Source organism: Astatotilapia calliptera, unplaced genomic scaffold (assembly GCF_900246225.1).
Source record: "Astatotilapia calliptera unplaced genomic scaffold, fAstCal1.2 U_scaffold_1, whole genome shotgun sequence".
Lineage (NCBI taxonomy): Eukaryota > Metazoa > Chordata > Actinopteri > Cichliformes > Cichlidae > Astatotilapia > Astatotilapia calliptera.
Window position 1 is genome coordinate 1,635,380 of NW_020535618.1, and position 21,900 is coordinate 1,657,279.

The 21,900-nt window shown below is 40.2% G+C and overlaps 1 protein-coding gene across 1 annotated transcript in view; it reads right to left on the minus strand.

Moving 5' to 3' along the window:
* Positions 1-7,317: 7,317 nt before the first annotated feature.
* Positions 7,318-21,900, minus strand: part of LOC113017186 (endophilin-A1-like) — a 52,408-nt gene continuing 37,825 nt past the window's right edge. Inside the window, exons 2-9 of the mRNA XM_026160340.1 lie at positions 13,228-13,296; positions 12,092-12,164; positions 11,839-11,982; positions 11,531-11,664; positions 11,247-11,405; positions 10,689-10,792; positions 10,466-10,596; positions 7,318-8,995 (exon numbers count right to left, since the gene is read on the minus strand). Coding sequence (XP_026016125.1) covers positions 8,799-8,995; positions 10,466-10,596; positions 10,689-10,792; positions 11,247-11,405; positions 11,531-11,664; positions 11,839-11,982; positions 12,092-12,164; positions 13,228-13,296 — 1,011 coding nt within the window. The 3' untranslated portion in view covers positions 7,318-8,798. The remainder of the gene's footprint in view (positions 8,996-10,465; positions 10,597-10,688; positions 10,793-11,246; positions 11,406-11,530; positions 11,665-11,838; positions 11,983-12,091; positions 12,165-13,227; positions 13,297-21,900) is intronic.

The window sequence follows — 21,900 nt, forward strand, 5'->3', positions numbered from 1 at the left end:
CAACAAGGTGTGTATATATTAACATACACACAAGTAGCTCACCAGAGGACAGCAGGTTCCAAAGTCATAGGGCCATTTCATACAGCCACAAGGCATAAAGTATGATTATGTAACACAGCCACAGTTCAGACCCCGGCCACATTATTACACCCCAAAAATCATGGTGCAGAGATTAGATTTAGTTTTGCAAATGTTTCTTTGAAGCAGGTCAGCTCTCAGAGGCAGACCCGCTCCCTTGGGAGAAATCCTTCTGCTTGAGTTAAACCTCACAGGTGGAGCCTCAAAAAAGCAAAAAACAGCTTGAGTTAAAAATAAAACACCAATTTTTATTTAAATATACTGTCATCCTTGGTGCACAAAGGAAAGTAGCTTACATTATTTTATTTTTTTTGCAAGTGGACACTCTACACCTCAAATCCTAATCTGTTGATCAATCAAGTATAGATCAATCAAGCCCAGTTTATTGGTGTATGCTGCCATCTTTGAGCCAAGCAAGACAATCAATTCTTTATTTCTCCGAGATAACTGGCTGTAGCTTCAGGGGTTTCACATCACTCCAACACTAATTCTGAAGCACAGAGAGTATATTTGCTCACTGGTCACTTTATTAAGTACACTTTGCTACTACCGTACTGGGTTGGACCCACCTTTGCCTTGAGAGCTGCATTAATTCTCCATGGCATAGATTCAACGAGGTTCTGTGAACATTCCTCATTTATTTGGGTGCATATAAAAAGAAAGCATTGCACAGTTGCTGCAGATTTGTCAGTTACGCCCCCATGATGTGACTCTCGTCTTCCACCCAAGATGCTCTATTAAATTGAGATCTGGTAACTGTGGGGAACCATTTGAATACAATGAACTCTGATCACCCATCAGAAGACAGTCAGCATCAATACTCAGGTAAGCAGTCACATTAAATGATGCTCACCTAGTAGAAAGAGCTCAAACTTTGCCAAAAAAATATCCCACACTATATCACTCTATCACCAGCCTAAACTGTTAATACAAGGCAAGATGCTTTGTTTATGTCAAATTCTGATCCTATTGTCTAAATATCACAGCAGATATTGAGACTGATCAGATCAGGAAATGTTTTTCCCCTCTTCTATTGTCCAATTTTGGTGAGCTTATGTGAACTGCTATCTCGGTCTCCCGCTCTTAGCTGAAAGGAATGGCACAGTGTTACTGTTGCGTTCCTATCAGCTCCAACCTTTGACCTTAACGAGACATTTTCACTCAGGGAACTGCCACTGACTGGATATTTTGTCTTTTTTTGGACCATTTTTAAAAACCCTGGAGATCCCTGTGTGGCAACAATGCCACATTCAAAGCCATGTGAATATTGTTTCTTCCCTCAGCATTATCTAAGTATTCATAGTCATAGTGCATAAAGGCACTGATTTGCTGTCATGTGATTGGTTGATTTTATATATGGGTAACAAGAGGTTAAACAGATGTCCATAATGAAGTGGGAGGTGATATTAACTATTGTATCTTACTGTTAAATTATACAACATATTTTTTTAGTTCATTGTTGCTGTACACTGGTGGAAACCATCAGCTATGAGAAGCCCCTAAATCTTCTAAAGCTACTGTTAGCAAGAAAATAATTAAGCCTGTAATTTCTCCAACCAGTTATCACAAGACACCAATAATACTTATACAATTTCGCAAATGCTTTCTTTTAGGTTATTAACCTGCTTATTAATACATAATTAATGTAAAATGACTTTTTTTTAGCAGAAGTCCAAATGTAAAGTATATTAGAATCTGCCAGCTGGTGCTTCTCAAGTTTAGCCCCAGACAATGACGGTGTTTCTCCTTTCAGAACAGCTGTACCTCTGAGGAAAGACTGGAGACCTGCAGCTTTTGTTTGGAGTGTCATGACTGATCTCTCAACTGGAGAGGTGAAACTGACTTTAGGTAGGTAATGTGGCCTAGGTCTGACTCTTACCAAGGTGAACAGGGGAAATGGAGGGTAACACTGTACAAGTCCCTCATTGAGGTTAGAATACATGTCGCCATAGAGGGCAAATCGCAGTGGAAGTGAAACAAAAAAAGCAAAAATAAAAACATCATTCAAAGAAATACAAAAAGTCTTAAAGCACTTTGTAAGTTGAAGAAGAGTGCCATATGAATTTTCAACAGGTCAAAGAGTACAATAACTGAACAACAAAAAACAGAAGAGTAGCAGAGTTAACCTAGGTTCACTGCACTGCAAGACAAAAGCCAGCAGGACGAACATCTCCCCCTTCTCTTTTTCCCTTTTTGAATGTTTTGACTTTTAAAAAATCCATCTCAAAAAGCAGACGTGAAGCGGTCCAGTTGCATGCAGCTCACACACATTCGACAGGCAGACTCAGAAAAATCAGGTTTTCAGACACAGAACTTACCGACAGAATAAAGTAAAAAGAAAACACTGAACATATGTTTGCACCAACCAAACCTCCGTCTTTTACAAAAACCTGTAACATTTATGCAAAAGCAGGTATATGGCAGAAAAAAAATTGAAGACTGGAAAGAGATTATTATAAAGTTTTATTTGATGATTGTATTGTTGTTTTCACGCATGTGCTTTGGCAATGGAAGAGATGTCTTAGCTCTTTCACAGATAGATAGATAGACAGACAGATGGGTAGATACCTCTTCCTTTGATGAAACCTTAAATTTTATTGTTCCATCAGAACTTATTGCCTTTATATTCAGTATTATTGACAGTTTATAGAAGATACTGTTTAGTCTGAACCAGTACTTTTCCTTTTTTATTATTATTATTACTATTCAAAAGGATTGTATAGTAGCTTTAGGTTTTCCCGTCCTTCAATCAAACTTCTATCAAATATTTTATCTTGACAAATATCTCAACTAAAGCATTTTGTTTTTGTTGTTTTCTGTCTTGCCTCTGTCACACTTCTTAAGTATCTGTGCCATTTTAGGTGGCATAGACTTTCTCTGGTATGTGTTATGCACTGATTAATCATTAGACTTTAGCAAGAGAAGGCAATAAGATTGTAAATATAATTATAATGGTCATGATTTTTTATATCTGCTTTTTAAGCCTAACCTCATCAGCCATCTCCAGGTCCAAATGTCCTTTCTGAACACTATTCATTTTTGTTTTTGTTTTTTTAAGGTCCAGATTCCGATAAAATTATCAGTGTGGTGTTTTCCAGGTGTTATAATTTATTATCCAGGCACCCATTAAAACAGTGATCTATGGGGTTTGGCAGAGTTAGCAGTAAGCTGACTTTAGTCACTGAGATAGTTGTCATTTAAAGACTGTATACCATGTTTTTACTGATGTCTTTCTGAAAAACTATAAACATACAGCACTTCTAGATGCAAATGAAGACTGCTATGGAAACTAGCAGTAACATATAGAGGGTCACTGAAGTTGGGTTAGTTGACATAATGATCTACTCCTTTGTAGCTGGCTACAGAGCAATAGGTAGGCTAATATCAACACATCAGCACAGGGATGAGGATGTAGGATGTGGCTTAAATTGTTCTCAATAAAAATGTAAGAGGATGCGCTGCTGGCAGATATAAACTTCATATGGAAGACAGAAAACACTGGACACAGATAAAACATCAGCCTAGAAGTCAGAGATGACACCATCCACTACACATGAATAATAATCAGTGTGTTACTGCATGTTTTGGATTGCTTAGTATGAAAAACTGTGGTCCTAAGTTCAATGTCTTGAGCTTTGATACCTGGAAACAGGGTTTAATACCTGATTACTTAACAAGCAGACAATCAAACCCGTCATTTTGCCTAAAGTTTGGTAGAAACCGTAAAGATTTTATATATTTTAATATGGTCCACGTTATACATGTAAACCATTAACCTGCTAATAGATCTTAGTATGTTGATTTTAGTAGTATAAAATGATCATATATGTTAATGGTCTGTAAGTAATAGGAAAAAAGATTGTAGTATAACCTGTTTAACATGAAAGCCGCTCTTCTGGCGGAGTATTCTAGAAAAATTCGGAATATGTTATATTTCTCTGTTGTTTTCAATAGCCTATATGTTACATTTAAGATGAGGTATTCAGTAATCAGGCACTAAATACTCTAACGTATTCTGCTCAACACTGCATCAACAAAGCAAGAGTACAGGAATGTTAAGCTAAAGGCTAGCTGGTTAGCCACTTCTGGCACATTAGCATCAGCCATGCTAACACAGATTCCTGCTGGTTCATAAATAATGCTCAGATAGAAAACCCTAGAACCCTAAGATTTTTTTTTTTTAAATTATTCTTAAACTCTGTACAATAAGTATCAAACAGTCCGTTTTAAAAAATGTGTGACTGGTAAATTACAACTAGAATTCAAAGCAGAGATGACCAAGGTGTTGTCGTTTTCCTTTATCAGTTGATTTGACATAAACCCAGAACTATACTTAGATGCCTATTTCAACAAGTAACACATGTAATTATAGGTTTGTAGTTCTGTCCTCTATTTCGAAGAGAGCTCTTAATATTACTGGAATGTTTCAGTTATTTAAACTGAGTCATCTCTCTAATTGTGAGTCCAGATCTTTAAAAGTTGCTTTATCAGAGAACCTTTAACAGTAAATAATATCAACCTTTTTCATATGGTCGTTGTCAAAGTAGACTCCTTTACACTGCTTTTAACAATACTGCAGATCTGTCCAGAAACTGAGAATAATGAGAAGCATTTTGGCATTGTAGCCATCCTGCTAGATGCTACACATCGCGTTTGCAGCAGGGAGCTACCACCAACACAGAGTTCTTACTAACATTTAACTATTCCAGCAACTGTTTAAGAGAAAACTAGAATGAGATATCTGAAGCATTTGGCTAAAGAATGGTATAATTATGCCTGAGATTATGACAACAGGTTCAGAAGCAAAAAAGATGTCACGATCGTAGGGTTAAAATAAATAAATGAGTAAATCTTGAATTTAGTGAGATGTTTAAGGGCATTAACAACATTCTGATATAACAAAATGTATCATTCTATGAACAAGAAGGCAGACAAAATTCTAAAACTTGAGTGCAACCTAAAAAAAAGTTTGGTCATCAAACAGCAATTTTGGTCATCACGCATTACTTTGAAGCTGACAGCTGGTTGCTGGTGAGTGTTCCGGCCACTGGTTGCCTAGGTTACCTTCTATTGTTATTCACTATCAGGTCATATGACAATACAGATATTCTTCACTATTCATTGTCTGTTGGCTCTCAGTCATCCAGGTCACTGCAGTCTAAGGAGCTTGTAAAGAAAAGCGTCTGGACTTCTTTAAGTTTGTTGATGATGTTTCACCTCTCATCCAAGAAGCTCCTTCAGTTCTTAGAGTTGAAGAAGCTTCTTAGATGAAAGTCCAGAAGCTTTTCTTTCCAAACTCAATAGACTTCACTCTTCATTGTTATATACTTCAGTTTCTCACCTGGAAGATGAGAAAAGTTTATCTTGGATCCCATCCTTTTCCCTTTGCCAGTGGTTACTTTGGCCATAGTCGCTTGAAGTCACTGAATGTCACGGACTTCTTATGGCCTCTGGTTGCCACATTGCTATGAATCAATTCCATTGTGTGCAACTTTACATTATAGATATTATTCAATGCAGATGGTTTAGCGAATGACTTCCATTGTGAATATGGCACATCTGAGCTGCACTGACCTTTGTCGGCCCAGTTAGTTGCCATTAAACACAGCTATAACAGGCAACTGGTATCATGACCAGGCAAAAATATAGTATATTCTCCCTGGTAAGCTATCGGGATTTTGACATAAACAATGTGAATCTGGAATTTAGTATTAGCATTACAACAGGTTTCATGACAGCAAAATGTTTTGATCTTGCTTTACTGTTTCAACATAAAGCTTAGCAACTAGTGTTAGAGAGTTTTAGTGTTTGAGACCAAAATACTAGAAGTTTTTCATTGCCAAATAACAATAAAGTTGGAAAGATTCTGAAATATTCACCACGGAATTTCAGATACTTTGTTTAGTGGGAACTATGATCATGTAAAATAGTCGGGCCCCTAACAGCACTCTAAAGATTAAAGCGTAGATGTGGCGTTGCCTGCGGTGCCGTGCACGGAAGGCGGATACACCCGCCGACTTAAGCATAGCGCTGGATCATGCGATGGTTGGTTGCTGTGGTAATTTTGAGCTGGCAGCGGGAGAGCTGCAGCTCTGTGTGTTTGTGTGTAAATAAAGGGTGCAAAGCATGTTCATGTTACCTGGTCTGCTGTGGTCATTCACAGTGGTGCCGAAACCCAGGACGGGAGGCTCGGCAGACTCAGGACTGGGCAAGCAGAGAGAGGAGATGGTGCAAATGGTGGCTGAGCTGGCAGCCATGCAGAGGGAGCAGGCGGCGGTGTGTCGCCGGCAGCAGAAAGAGCTGCCCGACACCGCCGCCACCCCCACAGGTGCTCCCCGACACCTCTGGGGTGGCCGGTCCGCAGCCTGTCACCGCACCCTTCCCCACTCCTCGGGTGGGAGTAGCTTGTGCCCGGCAGGGGCCAGCTCCCATTCCTGCTCTCCGGAGGAGGGACAAGGAGCAACTGCTGAGCCCACCACTAGCTCACCCACCTGCCCAGCCCGAGCTGGAGGTCAGCGTGGGAGGAACTTGCTACACCATCGCTGGTGGTGGAGGAGGCATGCGAGGGTCCCCGCCAGCCGGAAGCGGGGGTGGTGACGGAGGGGCCGCGCGAGGAGATGGAGGTCCCTGTGCCAGAGGAGCATGCTCAATTGGACGTGCACGCCAGACCGGCCTCACCCCAACCAGTGGCCGGTGTACACCGAACATCTGCCCAGCCGCCTGTTAGCTGGGGCTCACGACCGTGCCAGCCGCGCCGCGTCCACCTGCCACGCGGCTGACCTCCGGACCAGCTTCGCCGGCGCCGCTGGGTTCGTGGGCGGCCACCTGAACTGACACCCCTTGGCCAGGGGCCAGGGGCACCGACGATCCGGGCTGATCCCCTCTCCCACTCGTGGTGGTGGAGTAGGTTCGGCCGGATGTCTGCCCGGCCTCAGTCGGGCGATGGGGGTATGTGGCGGGGTGGGGCCTGCGGTGCCATGCAAGGAAGGCAGATGCACCTGCACAGCATCTGCAATCATGCCCCGCTGACGGGTCCTGTGATGGTTAGTTGTTGTGATATTGTTGAGCTGGCAGCAGGAGAGCTAAATCTCTATGTGTTTGTGTGTAAATAAAGGATGCAAAGCACGTTCATGTCATCGGGTCTGCCATGGTCATTCACAGTAGACTTTACTGATACTTCTCAGACAGATTGTTGGGTAGATATTAATTGTTGTAACTAGTGCTCCCAGCGTTAATCTTATTAAAATGACATTAATGCCATTTTAACGAGATTAACGCTGGGAGCACTAGTTGTAACTGTTCATCAGCTACTACATGTCCTACTGACGTGCCTTTTGGCAAGGGAGTATCACCTCCCAAACTTAATTATGTTTCTGAGCATGAGTTATTGAAAATCTGAAGAAATCTAAAATTGCTGTTTTTTAAGCCATCTAGCCACACACAGTCATGCATGCAAAAGCCACATATTTAGACAAATCAGCAAGCTCCTACTCCACAGAGTACAAGGAAACCACAGTATATAGAAAGGAAAAAACAAACAAACTTCTTTCTCACTATGCATACTGGAATGTTCAAATGTGTATCAAATAAAAAACAAAAACAAACAAGGCTCTGTTCAATAACATTCATCTGTGGCTGTGATGGCAAATCAGTGCTGCTTGGTAAAAAGAGTAACCCAAACTTCTCCTTTTCATCACTTGAACTTCTGCTTAGTGATGTGTTGAATGAGTTTCTTGATCCTCAAGCCTCAAAACCCCCCTAAAAGTTCCATTTTACAAGATAAATGGGTTTAAAAACAAGTGGATAAATGTTCTCTTTTCCATTCTAGCAAGACCAAGCTTACTTCAACACAGTCAATCTTTTTTTGGCTGGATCATGCATTCAGCCACTGAATTGAAATGCTATGCAGTGTCAGCAAAGGCAGAGGGTGTTACAAAAAGAGCTAGAAAGAGGTTGAAATATACCTAAATCGTAAACTCTATGGATCTGTGGCTCTGGGTTGTTATTTTGATGGTCTACAATCTGGACTATGGAGCCTTTCTAAAAGGTAGTGCTACCCAATGAAAGAAAATAACAAGACAAGAGAAAGTAACAAAGATAGACAGCTGGTAAAACTGTGACAGTTTCTGAAAAATTTAGGTATGAAAAAGAGCACAAGAAGGCAAGTTAAGGTAGAAAGAACAGTTACTTTTAGAGAAATACAGCAAGAAAAGAAGAAAGAAGACAGTCTCACAAAAAAGCTGTCAGGCAGCTAAACCGACAAGCAGGAATTTGTGCTGGCTTGATCATAAATACAGTAAGAACAGGTCAAAACGCACATACAGACACATACATGCACGTACATATACACCGTGCCTTATTCGCAAGTCTCCATAACCTCACAGTATTCTGTGCTGCCCGGCCAAGCACTGCGCTATAAAAGAACATCATCTCTTTGTCTTTTCATCTCTTTCAGTCCCTTGCTTATGCAGCTCTCACGCTATAATCCTCCTCTCCCTTTCTTCTTCTACTCTAATCGCTGTTCTACTGCCGCATCTTATGTATCCCATCTCGGGCTTCTCTCTCGTTTCAGTCCATTTTGTGAAAGCAGAATCGCACAGAAGCACAGAAGAAGAAGAAGAAGAAGTAGAAGGAGGGCGTGGTTTGTTGTTTATGCAAATACAGGCTGTTTTCTGGGTGTCTGGATTGGTCGAGGGGAAGCGGAAGGTTGGTAACAGGACCTAATGAGGGAGCGGCACCAGAATATCCACATAATTGATGGGGAAGAAGCCCGACTGGCCGTTGATCATACCCTCGTACCAGTTGTCATCGATCTGATTGGTCAGGGTGATGACATCCCCCTCTTTGAAGCCCAGCTCACCTTCATTCTCTGGTTCAAAGTCGTAGAGCGCTCGACAACATGGCTGGTCCATAGGGGCTGTGAATGGACAGAAGCAAAACATAGTGAGTCAGTTTCACTCTCTATGCGGCATTTTTGGTTATCTGGTTTGTTTTGGTTTAGCTTAATGACACTGTTACATACGGGGCCTATTTTGTTTTACTTAAGAATTTCTTGCTGTGCATTGAACGGGGCTAATTTGCTGGATATCAACATAATGGTTTGACAAGGCTCACCTGTTAACTGAAAACCATTTTAACTAACTTTGAAATCCTGCACAACTAAAATCCAGAGAAAGTCAGGAATCTTTTAAATAACTTTGTATATTTCATAATTAAACTTAAAATAAAATCATGCAAGTCCATACAAGTAAATTGTCTCGAATATGAAACAAGTTTAACAGACTCTAATACTACTCTGGAAGGTAGAAAGAAACTTTCAGCTGCTAAATAATTTCCCAAGGGGATGCCACAGTGGATGGATGCGCATGCTAATTTGGAACTCATCTTTGCACCAGATGCCGAGCACTGGGAGTACACTAGCTTGCGACCCCCGAGGCTTGGTTTGTGTCTCCTTTCTGACATGCTTTAATTAATTAATTTTTTTTGGGGGGGGGCTGGCAGGCAGATAGAGCAATGAGCCACTGTGATGGCCTTTTTTTGATGGTGAAGACTCATTGTGAAACCTTGAGATAAGCATTTCTGATGTCGTTCCTGTGTTTTTCCAATTGAGGTGTTGAACATGGAGTCTGACTGAAAATTAGACATACAGATAGACAGATAGATAACGACTTATCAATCACAAGTTTGCAATGCCAATCAGTCCGATTTGCCTCACAGTTATGAATTTACAAGGCTTCACAACAGGACTTCACAAACCAGTGGGTATGTGGCCAATAAGTCTGTTTATAGGCCTTTCAGAAATAATTTTTGACAATTTTGACCCAGATCAGGAATATATATTAAAAAATAAACACAAAACTCTCTTAAAGATGACTTTGAAATAGCGACTAAGATTAAAAACATCAAGCAATTGAGAACTGGGGCAATTTTCTTATACGCTTAAATACAACCAGACTTATTTTAACCGGTGGAGTTATTCCCTGCTGATTGCTTAAAATAGGGTTAATGCACTGCTGGACTGATTTCACTCCTCAAGGCTTTTATGTAGAGTCTGTAGTATCTACCGCTTTTACAGGATGCATCGTATGTTAAGGTTCAGTGCCTTGCACTTGGCAACATGGGCAGGAAGGGCTAGGAATTGAACTGCCAACCCTGCAGTTAGTAGGCCAAACCGTTCTTCTAAATCTCATCTGAACTCCCACGGCTTCTTCTATCTGGTAGATGTGCTCGTCTTTTTGCTCAGACTACATGAGGCATCCCAGATCCTGACTTACCAAGACACTACTGCAGATACCTCATCTCTACTGGACATTATTTGACAGATACCACTGAGCTGGATACTGGTAGTCATCTAACTGCACATCGAAGATTGACATCCTCTCTCTACCTGGTGATCTTCCTGGGGATTTGGCAGAGTGTATCCCTCCATTGTGGCTTTCGCTGGGTGGCAGCAGCTCCAGTGTCATTCTGGGTTTTGGAGTGTACTCCTTCCTCGGTTTACTGGACACTTCTTTTATCCTGGAAGGAAGCCACACAGTTAAGTTCTATCTAACCACACAGTCTATTTTTATAGCTTTATTTCTATCCTGAGTAGGAGGCTGGATCGATACCTGTCCTCCATCTTCCTGGAGAGCTGTTGGAGGATTTCAGAGGCACGACTGTGGTATTCAAACTGAGCTTGGACCAATGCTGAGAGCTGGCTCACCTGCTCTATCTGCAACACACACATAAACGTGTTTTTTGTTGTTTTTATTCTTCCAAACCCATCCTCCATACCCACGCTGGGCTGGCACTGGTTTGGCACAGCAAGGCACAAGATTGCTTGTCTTTTCCATGTTTGTATATAGCATAAAATTTTTTACTTGGAACATGTCAGTAACAAGAATAGACCTTAATATTTGATTTCATATGTTCCCCCCTTTTTTAAAAAAACAAACAAACATTGAACATGTTTTTGTGGCTGTAATATAAAATCTTCTTTTAATTTGCTGAGGGCACAATATGATTAGATTTTCTTCTTCTGATTGGTCTTCAAAACTCTGTTTTGGTATTAATGATCTGAGATTATTTAACGCTTTTCTCTGTAGAGCTAAGGAACATATTTACCTTCAACTCTGATAATAATAAGTTATGGTGGAATTGGAATACGTATATTACATTATCCTTACGTCGCTCTCCAGTAGGTTAAACATGCTCTGCTCTGCGATCTCTTTGCTCTCATCAAACTTCTCCAGTGCCTGTTTGATTTCGTCATCCTGGACTTTCCCCTGACGCTTCTTCTTGTAGTCGAAGTCCAGACGTCGGCCTTCCATCTTCTTCAAATGATGCTGGAATAGATGAGAAAGGAACATGTGATATAAACAATTTAAGATTCATGTTGAAGAAGAATTCAACAACATGTCACCATTATAAATTCAATTTCCCACATATCTAATGTTACTTGTTTACCGACCTGTATCTCTTTGAGGTCTTTATCATGAAGATTCTGCAGTGGATCAATAAAGTTCTGTTTGACCTCCATGTCCAGAGCATCTTTCACCTCCCCGAGTTCCTTCATCGCCTCACCAGCATCCATGAGGGCCAAGCCTGGAAGTAAAGTGAGAAATTAGCAAAAAGCCAATTTTTCTGAGCCGCCAAGGTTGCTACCTGCTTATGACCTATTTTCCTCTATTATCTAATCTTGAATTGGAAAAAATAATTAAAAATGGTTACCGGTAACTTTCTGATACATCTTACGTCATTTAACAGGTATACATTTACCAAAGCTGGACTCCTCTCCTAACTCCCGTCCAAACTTCAACATGGCGTCTCCTAGGACGGTCTCAGCCTGCGGATAACCAGGTCCTTTTTCCTGCCCACGGATCTTTGACATGGTGTTGATCATACTCAGCTTGGCTCTTGATGCTTTAAAAAGCAGAAATAACATCAGTAACATCAGGAGTCACAATTTGAATTACAATATAATAGTTTTGCAATTTTTTTTAGTATTCTGCAACCTTTGTATATTTAATACCTGGGTTAGGCTGAAGGTATTCTGTAGTTTTGGTCATGATGTCCAACACTGCTCTGCTGGTGACGTCCACCTTCTGCAGGGGAAACACCAGATTATCAGCATGTCAACTGATACTCACTCGTATAAACAGAGTAGAAAGTCCAGGAACAACTTCAACTACTTCCAAACTGCATAGAGCAGCTCCAGCAACGTTTTCAGTATGCAGTATAACTATTTTTCTTCCTGTGTATTTAGGCTTGTGGCCTTCATTAAGGTAATTATGAAACATATAACATGTTTGGAAGGATATTTCATAAAGCAGAAAAAATAAATCAAAACAACAACATGGGACCAACACTCATACAGAGTGATTATCTCTGGCAATAGAAAACTTGGGTGGTACCTTATATAGCCATAACCTGGAAAGGTGCAACTTCACCCTCAGTGACATAGGCCTATAGATAGGTCTGCCATCCCCTCTACCAAATATTACTAGGGGAAAAATGTGTATTCCCCAACCCTACAAACTAGAAACTTAGAATGTTCACCTTCAAATTGGAAGCTTAATGTCGAAACCAATGCATTTTAAAAAGTGCACTTTTACTTTGAAGGTGAACGCTCTGTTTCTGTTAATGACCACGATGAAGGCCAACAGCTCATCAGTTATTAATCAAGTAATAAAGTTACTCTAAATACTACAATGAATACAGCTTTGCAATATTTTCTAGATATATTTAGATATACATTAAAAAATCTGCTGGTGTAATACAGGTTTACAAGTTAGTCATATGTGGTCAAAGTGAAGCAACACATAGCAGCCAGTTAGGCTGTAGTTAGAGCACCAAACTTTACCTTTACGTATGTCTTGTTTAATTAAAAAAAACAAAAAACAAAACAAACAAAAGTATGCTAGTCTATCTCTGCTGTGCCCACTTACTTTGTGGATTAGATCCAAGAAGTATTCTGGCACCAAACCTTCTCTCAGAAAATTGTCATTGAAGCTTCCAGGTTGTTTTAGTGATTATAACAAGTATAACTTTTAAATTAGCTAACCTCTACCAGCAGAGGTAAGAGAGATCCAGTTTCTCTCTGCTTCTACGCTTAACACTAAGCTAAGATTAAATCTGGTATCAGATCACAGACAAACAGGTAATTACCTTCTCCATTTCTTTAAAGTCATCGTCTAGCTTGGTTCCTTCCGCCCCTCCAACCTTCTCGCTGACTTTCTGTAATAAGAAATCAGAGGAAAGAGACAGAAAGGGGAAGAAATATGGTTAATACTTTCATATTTGAGTAGCTTTGATTACTCAAACCCACCCTCAGAGGAAGAAACACCAAATTGCGTTTAAAGTGGTAATGAAGAAAGTTAGAAAGTCTGGCTGTGTGATAAGAGCAAAGGCAGAAAAAAAAAGTGTTGTACAAAATAATTTATGCAGGAAAAAAGAGACGAGAAGGAAAGTCGGTGCAGTGACAACAGCTTTCACTCAACCTTTGATTCCTCGATTTTTTTGTCTTCTACTTTAATACCATTAGAATACAGTGTTTCAGAGTGAGTCAATAACAGTTTATTTTCATCTGTGTCCTTGGCCTGTGCAGGCAGAAATTGAGCAGTTTAAATTCTCAGACAGTCTCTTCATCCTAAATAAAACCTCTTTCAGATGGCCAAGCATCTCTCGACTGATGAGCCGGCTTTCTGCTTTCACTGCAATGCTTCAATATTTTTCTCAGAAACACGTTCAAGCCAGTGGCACCACTGAGTTCATAGACAGCAGACAATCTGAATCTGCGTTCACCTGGTATTATGTTCACCCTCATTAGATGTCTCAATGAACCGTAACACTGAACCTCCAGCGCTAAAATGTATTTTATTAAGGCTTATTAACTGATGAATGTATCAAGAAAACATAATAATGTGATTTTTCTTTCCCGCGGTCTTCTTTTTAGACAGACATGGATATTTCCTGTAAGTCAGCTGCAGCGCACCACAAGAAAGCAATTCAGATGTTTTTACAATTGTTTTGAAACCTGCAGCTTTCTCGCTATTATTGCAGCTGAATTCATTTCTTTGTAAGAGCCCTGTCAGAAACCAAAGGAACTCCAGCTGGGAATATTCAGCTGACTATATTACATTATTCAATAAAATAATAAAAGGTTAAAACTTGTAATCACTTGTTCTGAGAATAAATCACTTTTTTGCTTGATTTTTTTCTTTTGTTACTGCAGTCTTGGTGTGGATATTATCAAAATGTGGACATTTAAAATGTTAAAATACGGGTTAGGACAACAGAAGATTGCTCAATTATGCCCTGGAGGATGGGGCTATGGCTCGCTACATCCTCTTGCAGACCATTACATGTGGAAACCATTTGAATACAAGCGCGCTGATCCACACAGGTGTGCACACGGGTGTTCACTGTTTGTAGACTTAAATTACACCTTTCTTGGCTGCTACTTCAAAGCACATTGTGCACTGTCTGTCCTGCGTGCTGCACAACAACATTGAATATTTAGTATTTACTGCTGTTTACACTTAGCTAGATTAATGCGATGGTGTTGTGTTTAGTATGTTGCTTTGTTTTTTTTTTGCTTGTTTTCTATTCTTTCTCTCTCAACAGGTGATCCAGGAGATTTTTTTTCTCCCACCCTTTCTCACTGTCCCTCTCCCCTTCTGTTTTTCTTTTCCTTCCTCTTTCTTTCTCCCTTTCCTATCCCTCACTCATGTCTGTCCCGTCTGTAACATCTGAAAATAAAATATAATAAATAATAAAAACTAAGATTGATCAAATGGACCAATACGGCAATGCCACGATGATCCATTTGGCAAAGTAAATCCACTGGGTATCCTTGTTGGTCTTCAGACAACAATTCTGACGGCTAAAGAACCAAATGGGACAGGCAAAAAAAAAAAAAAAAAAAAAAAAGATTGCTCAATTATGAGTGGTACTCTTCACGAATGTGATGGATGATAATGGATTCATTTACAATCCCACCATCACAGTTCTGGGAGTTTGAACACCAAAAAGCCTCCTGGCTTCTCTATGAAGTCACTTCAGTATGTGATCTTCAAAATGAGAACCAGAGCTCAGTTAAACAGTGTAAAATAATAACAAAGAACCCAAATCACCACAAACTCACCAAAGAGACCCCAAATTACCAAATAGCTCCAATCTAACATAACAATAAACACCCACAGAATGACCTTAAAGATACACAAAAGACCCACAAACACCCAAAAATTAACTACAAAGAGACCCAAAAAATGAGCGAGAAAAACACCCTTAGTAATCTAAATGACACCAAAATGATGAGGAAACAATCATAAAGAGACAAAAAAGAACAACAGGCCACAAAAAGACAAAAGCTTACAGAGACCCAAAGCAGCCACAAAGTGACCACAAAGACACAAAATTACAGAAATAAACCAAACGAGAAGGAAAACAGCCACAAAGAGACACAAACTTAAAAAAAATAGGGGGGGGGGGGGGGGGGGACAGCCTCATAGAAACACAAAGTTACCAGAACGGCCCTAAAGACAAGCAAAATAATCAGAGACAAGAGATACAAACAACCAGAAACCAACCATTCAAAGACAACGCAAACCACTCAAAACAATCAAAAAGGATCAAAAGCCACCAGTAAATGGCCACAAAGACGACTGAAATTACCAAAATAATCCCCACCACAAGCAGAACAACCCTGAAGAGACACAGAAGAAAAAAGAAATGAGTAACAAGGAAAGGGAAATATCCATATATCAGACACCCCTGTGAAGTAAGGAAATTAAACACTTAAGAGACAAAAAAAACACAAAGACACACTTAATTACTGAAATGATCCTAAAGACAAGCATAATTAACCACAAAGAGTCCACAGACCACCAACAAACGACACAAAGTAACCTCAAGTAATTCATCTTTTTCAAAACAAGCAGTACCAGTTTTTCTTCACTTAACCAAAATGTGATTATTTCCTCTAAAAATCTCCTCTTGTAGAGTTCAGACTGAACAAAAAAAGCAGGACTTAACGTTACACAACTACAGCCCTGTCTGTAATAACAAAGACATAGTGGAGCGAATGAAGTCTGCACAGCAAAGACAGCAGACTCATCACAAATGCTGTGACCTCCATCTGACTGCAATCACACTGACGCTCAGTGAGTTATAGATATTGCCTTGCTTATATATAGATCTTTGTTCTGCTCTGCTTGTCACTGTAGGAGAGGGACTTGCTGCAGAGTGACACTGCTTGCTTGCTAATCGCCTCAGGTTGCAGGGAAGGAGGAGAGAGGGATTTTCCACAATCGTGACTCATATCAGACACCCACAGCTTAGTGAACCCATGTGCACCTTTCCACTTATCTATGCAGTAGATACCAGTAAACAAATGCATAAAAACAACATATGGCAACAACAGCAGACAGCTGCACTTATGTATGCTCATGCGTGACGGGTGAAAATGAATATCTGAACTGCTGTTGCCACTATTGCAGTACTATAAGAAACCGTGAAATGATCATCCGAAACAGTTGCCAAACATTTCTCTTAAGTTTCATACACGATTCAACCGATTCAAATGTGCTGCATGTTTAAAGTATGATGTTAGAATGACAAAAAATAAAGTTCCATCAAATAAAGTAAAAACTAATTAAATATACATATTGTAAACATTAACAGTCTGCAATTTGGATTTTTTTTTTTTTTTTTACAAAACAGAATAATGTAATTTCATTGTTTATGTAATACAAATAAGACTAATTAAGAAAACTAAGCAACATACCCCATTGCTCTAGCTACCAAATTCAGCTAACATGAATCCTGTGTGAATGTTGTTTAGCATTATGGCACTAGCAACCCCGACTACCATCTCTTCTACCTAAAAAGGCAAAAGACATCCAGAAACAAAACACTCGAGCAAGGCCAGAGAAGAAAAAAAACAAAAACCCAACAACAAATACAAACAGGCAGTATAGTGGTTCACTCAGTGAGGAAACTCCTACACCCATCAACCACCCAAATTAGAGCCCAAACACCAACACATAGATGTGACAGAACCCAGATATCCCTACCCACTGCAACCCACAGTGAAGATCGGGAGGCAAGAATGAATAAACATTTGGTTCTTCTGACTCCTTTTCCAACAGGAAATCATCAACATTTGTTTTTTTGTTCGTGTAAATATGCTTTCAGTGATTTATGTTTATTTATTTTTTGTTTTTGGTTTGGTTTTATGGTTACTAAGACCTGTTGCTTATATGTTCGAAATAAACATTTGATTGACTGATTGAATTTCATAACCTCTAAAAATGATCACTTGGATAGGAGCCAATGAACTGGATATGCAGTAGTCAAAAGTAACTCCACTTTAGCAGCAACAGTAACATATGTAGTCATACCAAAGGTAAAAATTAAAGTGGACTTTTCTGGTAAGACTTGTTTCTCCATTTCTGCACACATGGAGGCAAATTATGAAAACATGCAATTCGTGGAATGAGCAGCTAAATATGTGTCTGGTACAGCAGATGTCACACATCTTCATCAAAGCAACAAGCCATGCAAGCATAAAGATAAATATGTGCTTGTTTATGTAACGGCTTGTGCACCTGAGCACCTGTGTGTGCTTGTTATGACACAAGGCTGAGTGGGTCTCTCAGACAGGCAGAGAGAGCGAGGCGACATAATAATGAAAAAATAGAAATGATGAAAATGTAAAAATAATGAAAAACAATAGCGGGGAAAGAAAGTGAGCAGTACAGACAGATGAGGAGGAAGATGCAGTTACCATGGAGACAGGGAGCTGACTGCATCCTTTCATATTTCTGAGAACCAAACACACACATTGGCAGCCCTCCTGTCGTCTGCAAGGCGGCTGCGGAGCGGCGCGCTGACACGCTGTTATGTAACTGCTTCTCTCTCAGCAGTGTTGCTTTCTTGTAATATTTCCCTCTTACTGTCCTTCCATGCTGTATGTGACGACCCACGTTTACACCTCGCTGATGTTTATTTTTCCATCTTTTAGAGTGGAAACACTGCAAGCTGTACATCATCTAGAAAGGTGCAAAGTCAGGTTTTCTTCACAGAGTTTCACACCATGTTAGCAAAAAATGTAAGTTTGGTTTGAGGGAAAATTCACATTTCTGGAGCTCTCGAGGTCTCACTGTACCTCCATAATGTTTTTAACCTTTTTCCTATTTCAATACAGGGCTTTAGGCATCTGCTGATACTGGTTACTGATCTGACACCAGTGTTAATTTAATAAGCTGTATCCCTCAGCCTGAGGAAGAGGCTAATAAGGTAACATGAGGCTAAACTTCAGCGCTTTAAACCTACAGCTCGATGACTGGCTGTCCCATTGGTTGGCTTTGCAAAATGTGAAAACTCAAAGTCTTCAACACTCTGAGAAACTTCCATCAATTCACCACAGCTTATCCACTCCAGTGTCGCAGGAGCTCTAGGTCAATCTCAGTTGCTACTAGGTGGACAGGTCACCATTCTACCTAACCTTTAGCCAATAAAGAATCACTAGATAACCCAACATTCAGGTGTATGGACTGTGCGAGGAAACTCCAGGAGGGAACCCACACAGGCACAGGGGAAACATGCAAACACCCCAGCTAGCTTACAGCCTCGAACCATCTTGCTGTGAGGCAACAGTGTTGCCAGCTCAGGGCCTAACTTCAGTGAACATCCTTCAAAAGTCCAAGATCACATGATTCTAGGGATTAGGGTTCTTAGATCTCCAACCTGTTGACACTGTTAGCTTTCGCCATCCATGCACGCAATGCTAGCTTTTCCTGTTACCCAGCAGCCCAACCTTTTTTTGTGCCACGGACCGGTTTATGTCCGACAATATTTTCAGGGACCGGCCTTTAAGGTGTCATGGATAAATACAACACAATAAAACCAGTACCAGTACCAAAAAAAAGAAGATTTATTCATAACACACATGTAATGTTTGTGCTATATGTGTAAGGTCGGGGGGATTCCCATTTCACTGCAGGGCAACCTGCATGTGACGAATAAAGCTTTGATTGATTGATTGAAAAGATCCAGGGAAACCAAGTTAACGATAAAAACAATTAAAAAAATAATGCAAAAATTGATAAAAACCCTGAAAACCAAAAGATTTCACACCCAAGCCTCAACTCTCGCAGCCCGGTACCAAACGACTCCGGTCCATGGCACAGGGGTTGGGGACCGCTGCTGTTACCGACCCCTTTGGTATACTGAACACAGATCTGACCGACCCTTTGTTAGACTTGTATGAAGCGAAAACCAAATCACTACATTTTTGTTTAACCCAGAAAGGCCAAGCATATAAAAGGAAAAAAACATAAACAAATATGGCTTTTGTCACAATCTATTATAAAAGAATTATACCTTTGTGTGTGGGTGCCTCTGCAATTCACAAGGCATCTCACTATAATTTCCACAGCAGTAAACACACCAATTAAACTTCATCACCAGACGATTAGGCTGTTTTTAAACACAGAAAACAACCTACACCTACAAGTGCTACTGGCACTAGAAAAATAATTTTTTGGGGGAGTGTTTCGTTGATTTGACAGCACACATTTAAAGCACCTTCCTACACTCCTTCATTACAGCATGGTAAAAACAGTGTGCAGCTGCAGTTGTTGAGGAGTGGCGACTTTCACAAACACACAGTGTTTTACTGTAAAATACCTCAACCAACTGTGGAAAACAGCACCGTGTACATCTCAATAACAGCATGATTTTGTTTAGATACAGTTTATTTTTGTACTTGATAATGCAAAGAGTGAATCACAGCACAGATAGAAGAGAGATTTGCTTAACACCACAATTACATATAACTGATGAGCTGATTTACTCTACCGGGAACACCGGAGCAACAGGCGCTAATCAAATTATCACTCCTTCACCGATTCCAGGCTGTCACATCTAATTTTAAAAACATGACATTAGTCTGTTTTTGAGTCAAAGCTGCCTTCACGGAGATACCAGATACTAAACAAAACCCTGATAAAGTGATGACAACACATTTAACCTCGAGCACAGTGTAAACATGACAGATTACAGCAGAAATACAATCTGATTAACACGAACAATATTTCTGTGCCATTCAGTCTTTGTCAGGTCACAAAAAGCATACGCACTACCGACGATCATGAACACATGAGCAGCTCTATGCTTTAGGCGTCAGATTTTGAAAAACAAAAACACATGCCTTCAAGAGGACCGATACTGCTTTTTCTTATTTCCTGTTGCATAAACATGAGTGTTTATGGTAAACTGACTGCACTGTTACTCATGTATTGCTTTCTGAGTACTTATAATGCTTTTAATTACAGGCTACACCCTCTTTATTTTAACATTTACGCACTTTCTGTATTTCACACATACAGACTTGCACTCTGATGAATGCATACAGGAGAATTCTGGGGGCTTTACCTAAAGAGACTGGGGATTGAACCACTGATCGTCTAATTGGTAGACAAGTCTACTGAGCTAGGTTTCGTTTAACAAGGTTTAATAATGCCGCTCCCTTATTTACAAGGGGTCACCACTAGGGTAGCTTGCTTCCTCCAATGAACTTTACAAGGAGCAGGCATCATAGGAAAGTTGTCTTAAAGAAGCAGGAGCTAAACTGCTGAACTGAAACTGCTTCTCAGTTTTCAGCCCAGGAGGTTACTGCTTAGCCTCCAAGGCTTCAGAGCTGAAAAATGAAGCCATTGCAGAAAGTGTCATAAACTGCCGCTGACACTGACACTTGAGGCCTGGAGTTGGACACTGCTGCCATAGAGGTTCAAGGCCAACTTCAAATAAAAAATAAACATGTTAATGGTACAAGGTTGGGGAGGTTTTCAGTCATCCAGGTCTTGGTAATCTAAGGAGCTTGGAAAGAAAAGCAACTGGACTGAACCTCTCATCCGAGAATCTTCTCCAGTTCTAAGAACAATGGCGGAGAGTCCTTTTCCTTCCAAGCTCCTTCCAAGTAAATAATGGTTTAGTCCTTATGGATACACTTTCCCCACTAGGTGATTTTTCTTTTTTAAAGGACCTCTTGTTTATGTTGTTGGTGCCTTTATGAATATTTTCCATGATATTATTTGTACTTGTACTAAAATACCATCCAACAAATCCTCCAGCTGTAGTTTTGGTGAGTGATATTCTAATTACTGTACGGATACAGCTTGCTAACCATGTTTGCTAGCAGTAGCTGACAACTTAGGACTCTACCTTCTCATGTGAATATGTCCACTTTTGACTTCAAGAAAGTCAAAGTGGCAGCAACCATTTGCTAATGTTAAGGCTTCAAAATTTAGACTCCAAAAAAGTTAGAAAAGTTGCCATCCTGGTAGTTGTGTCTATCCCTTATTTACCCTTGGAGGATTAGTGGATTTGGATTTTTTTTACTCGACAAATCACAGAAAAAGTTACTTTTTTGGCTTTAAACACATAAAAACTCAAAAATGGACCCAGTGGGTGCTTCTAGAGAAAGTCATTTCACACCCACAACCTCCCACACACAAACAGAAACACAGACAGTAAAAGCTAACCACCTTTTAGACCACTGAGGCATTAACAAACCCCATCTGTTCTACATCTCTCCACCTCCACAGTTGCTCGTTATCATTTTCTCTCCTTTCCATCCTCTCTCTGTCCTTGATTTCCCCCTCACCCCTCTCCTTTTTTTTGCTGACTCACTCCAACTGATGCCACAAAAAAATAAACCTAATTACAAGACTGCCATAACAGGAACGACAGCGAAGAGGTCAAAGGTCAAAGGTTGTGGCACCTTGCCAGCAGAGAGAGAAGATAGCTTTTCCTCCAGCTGACATAAATCTTGTT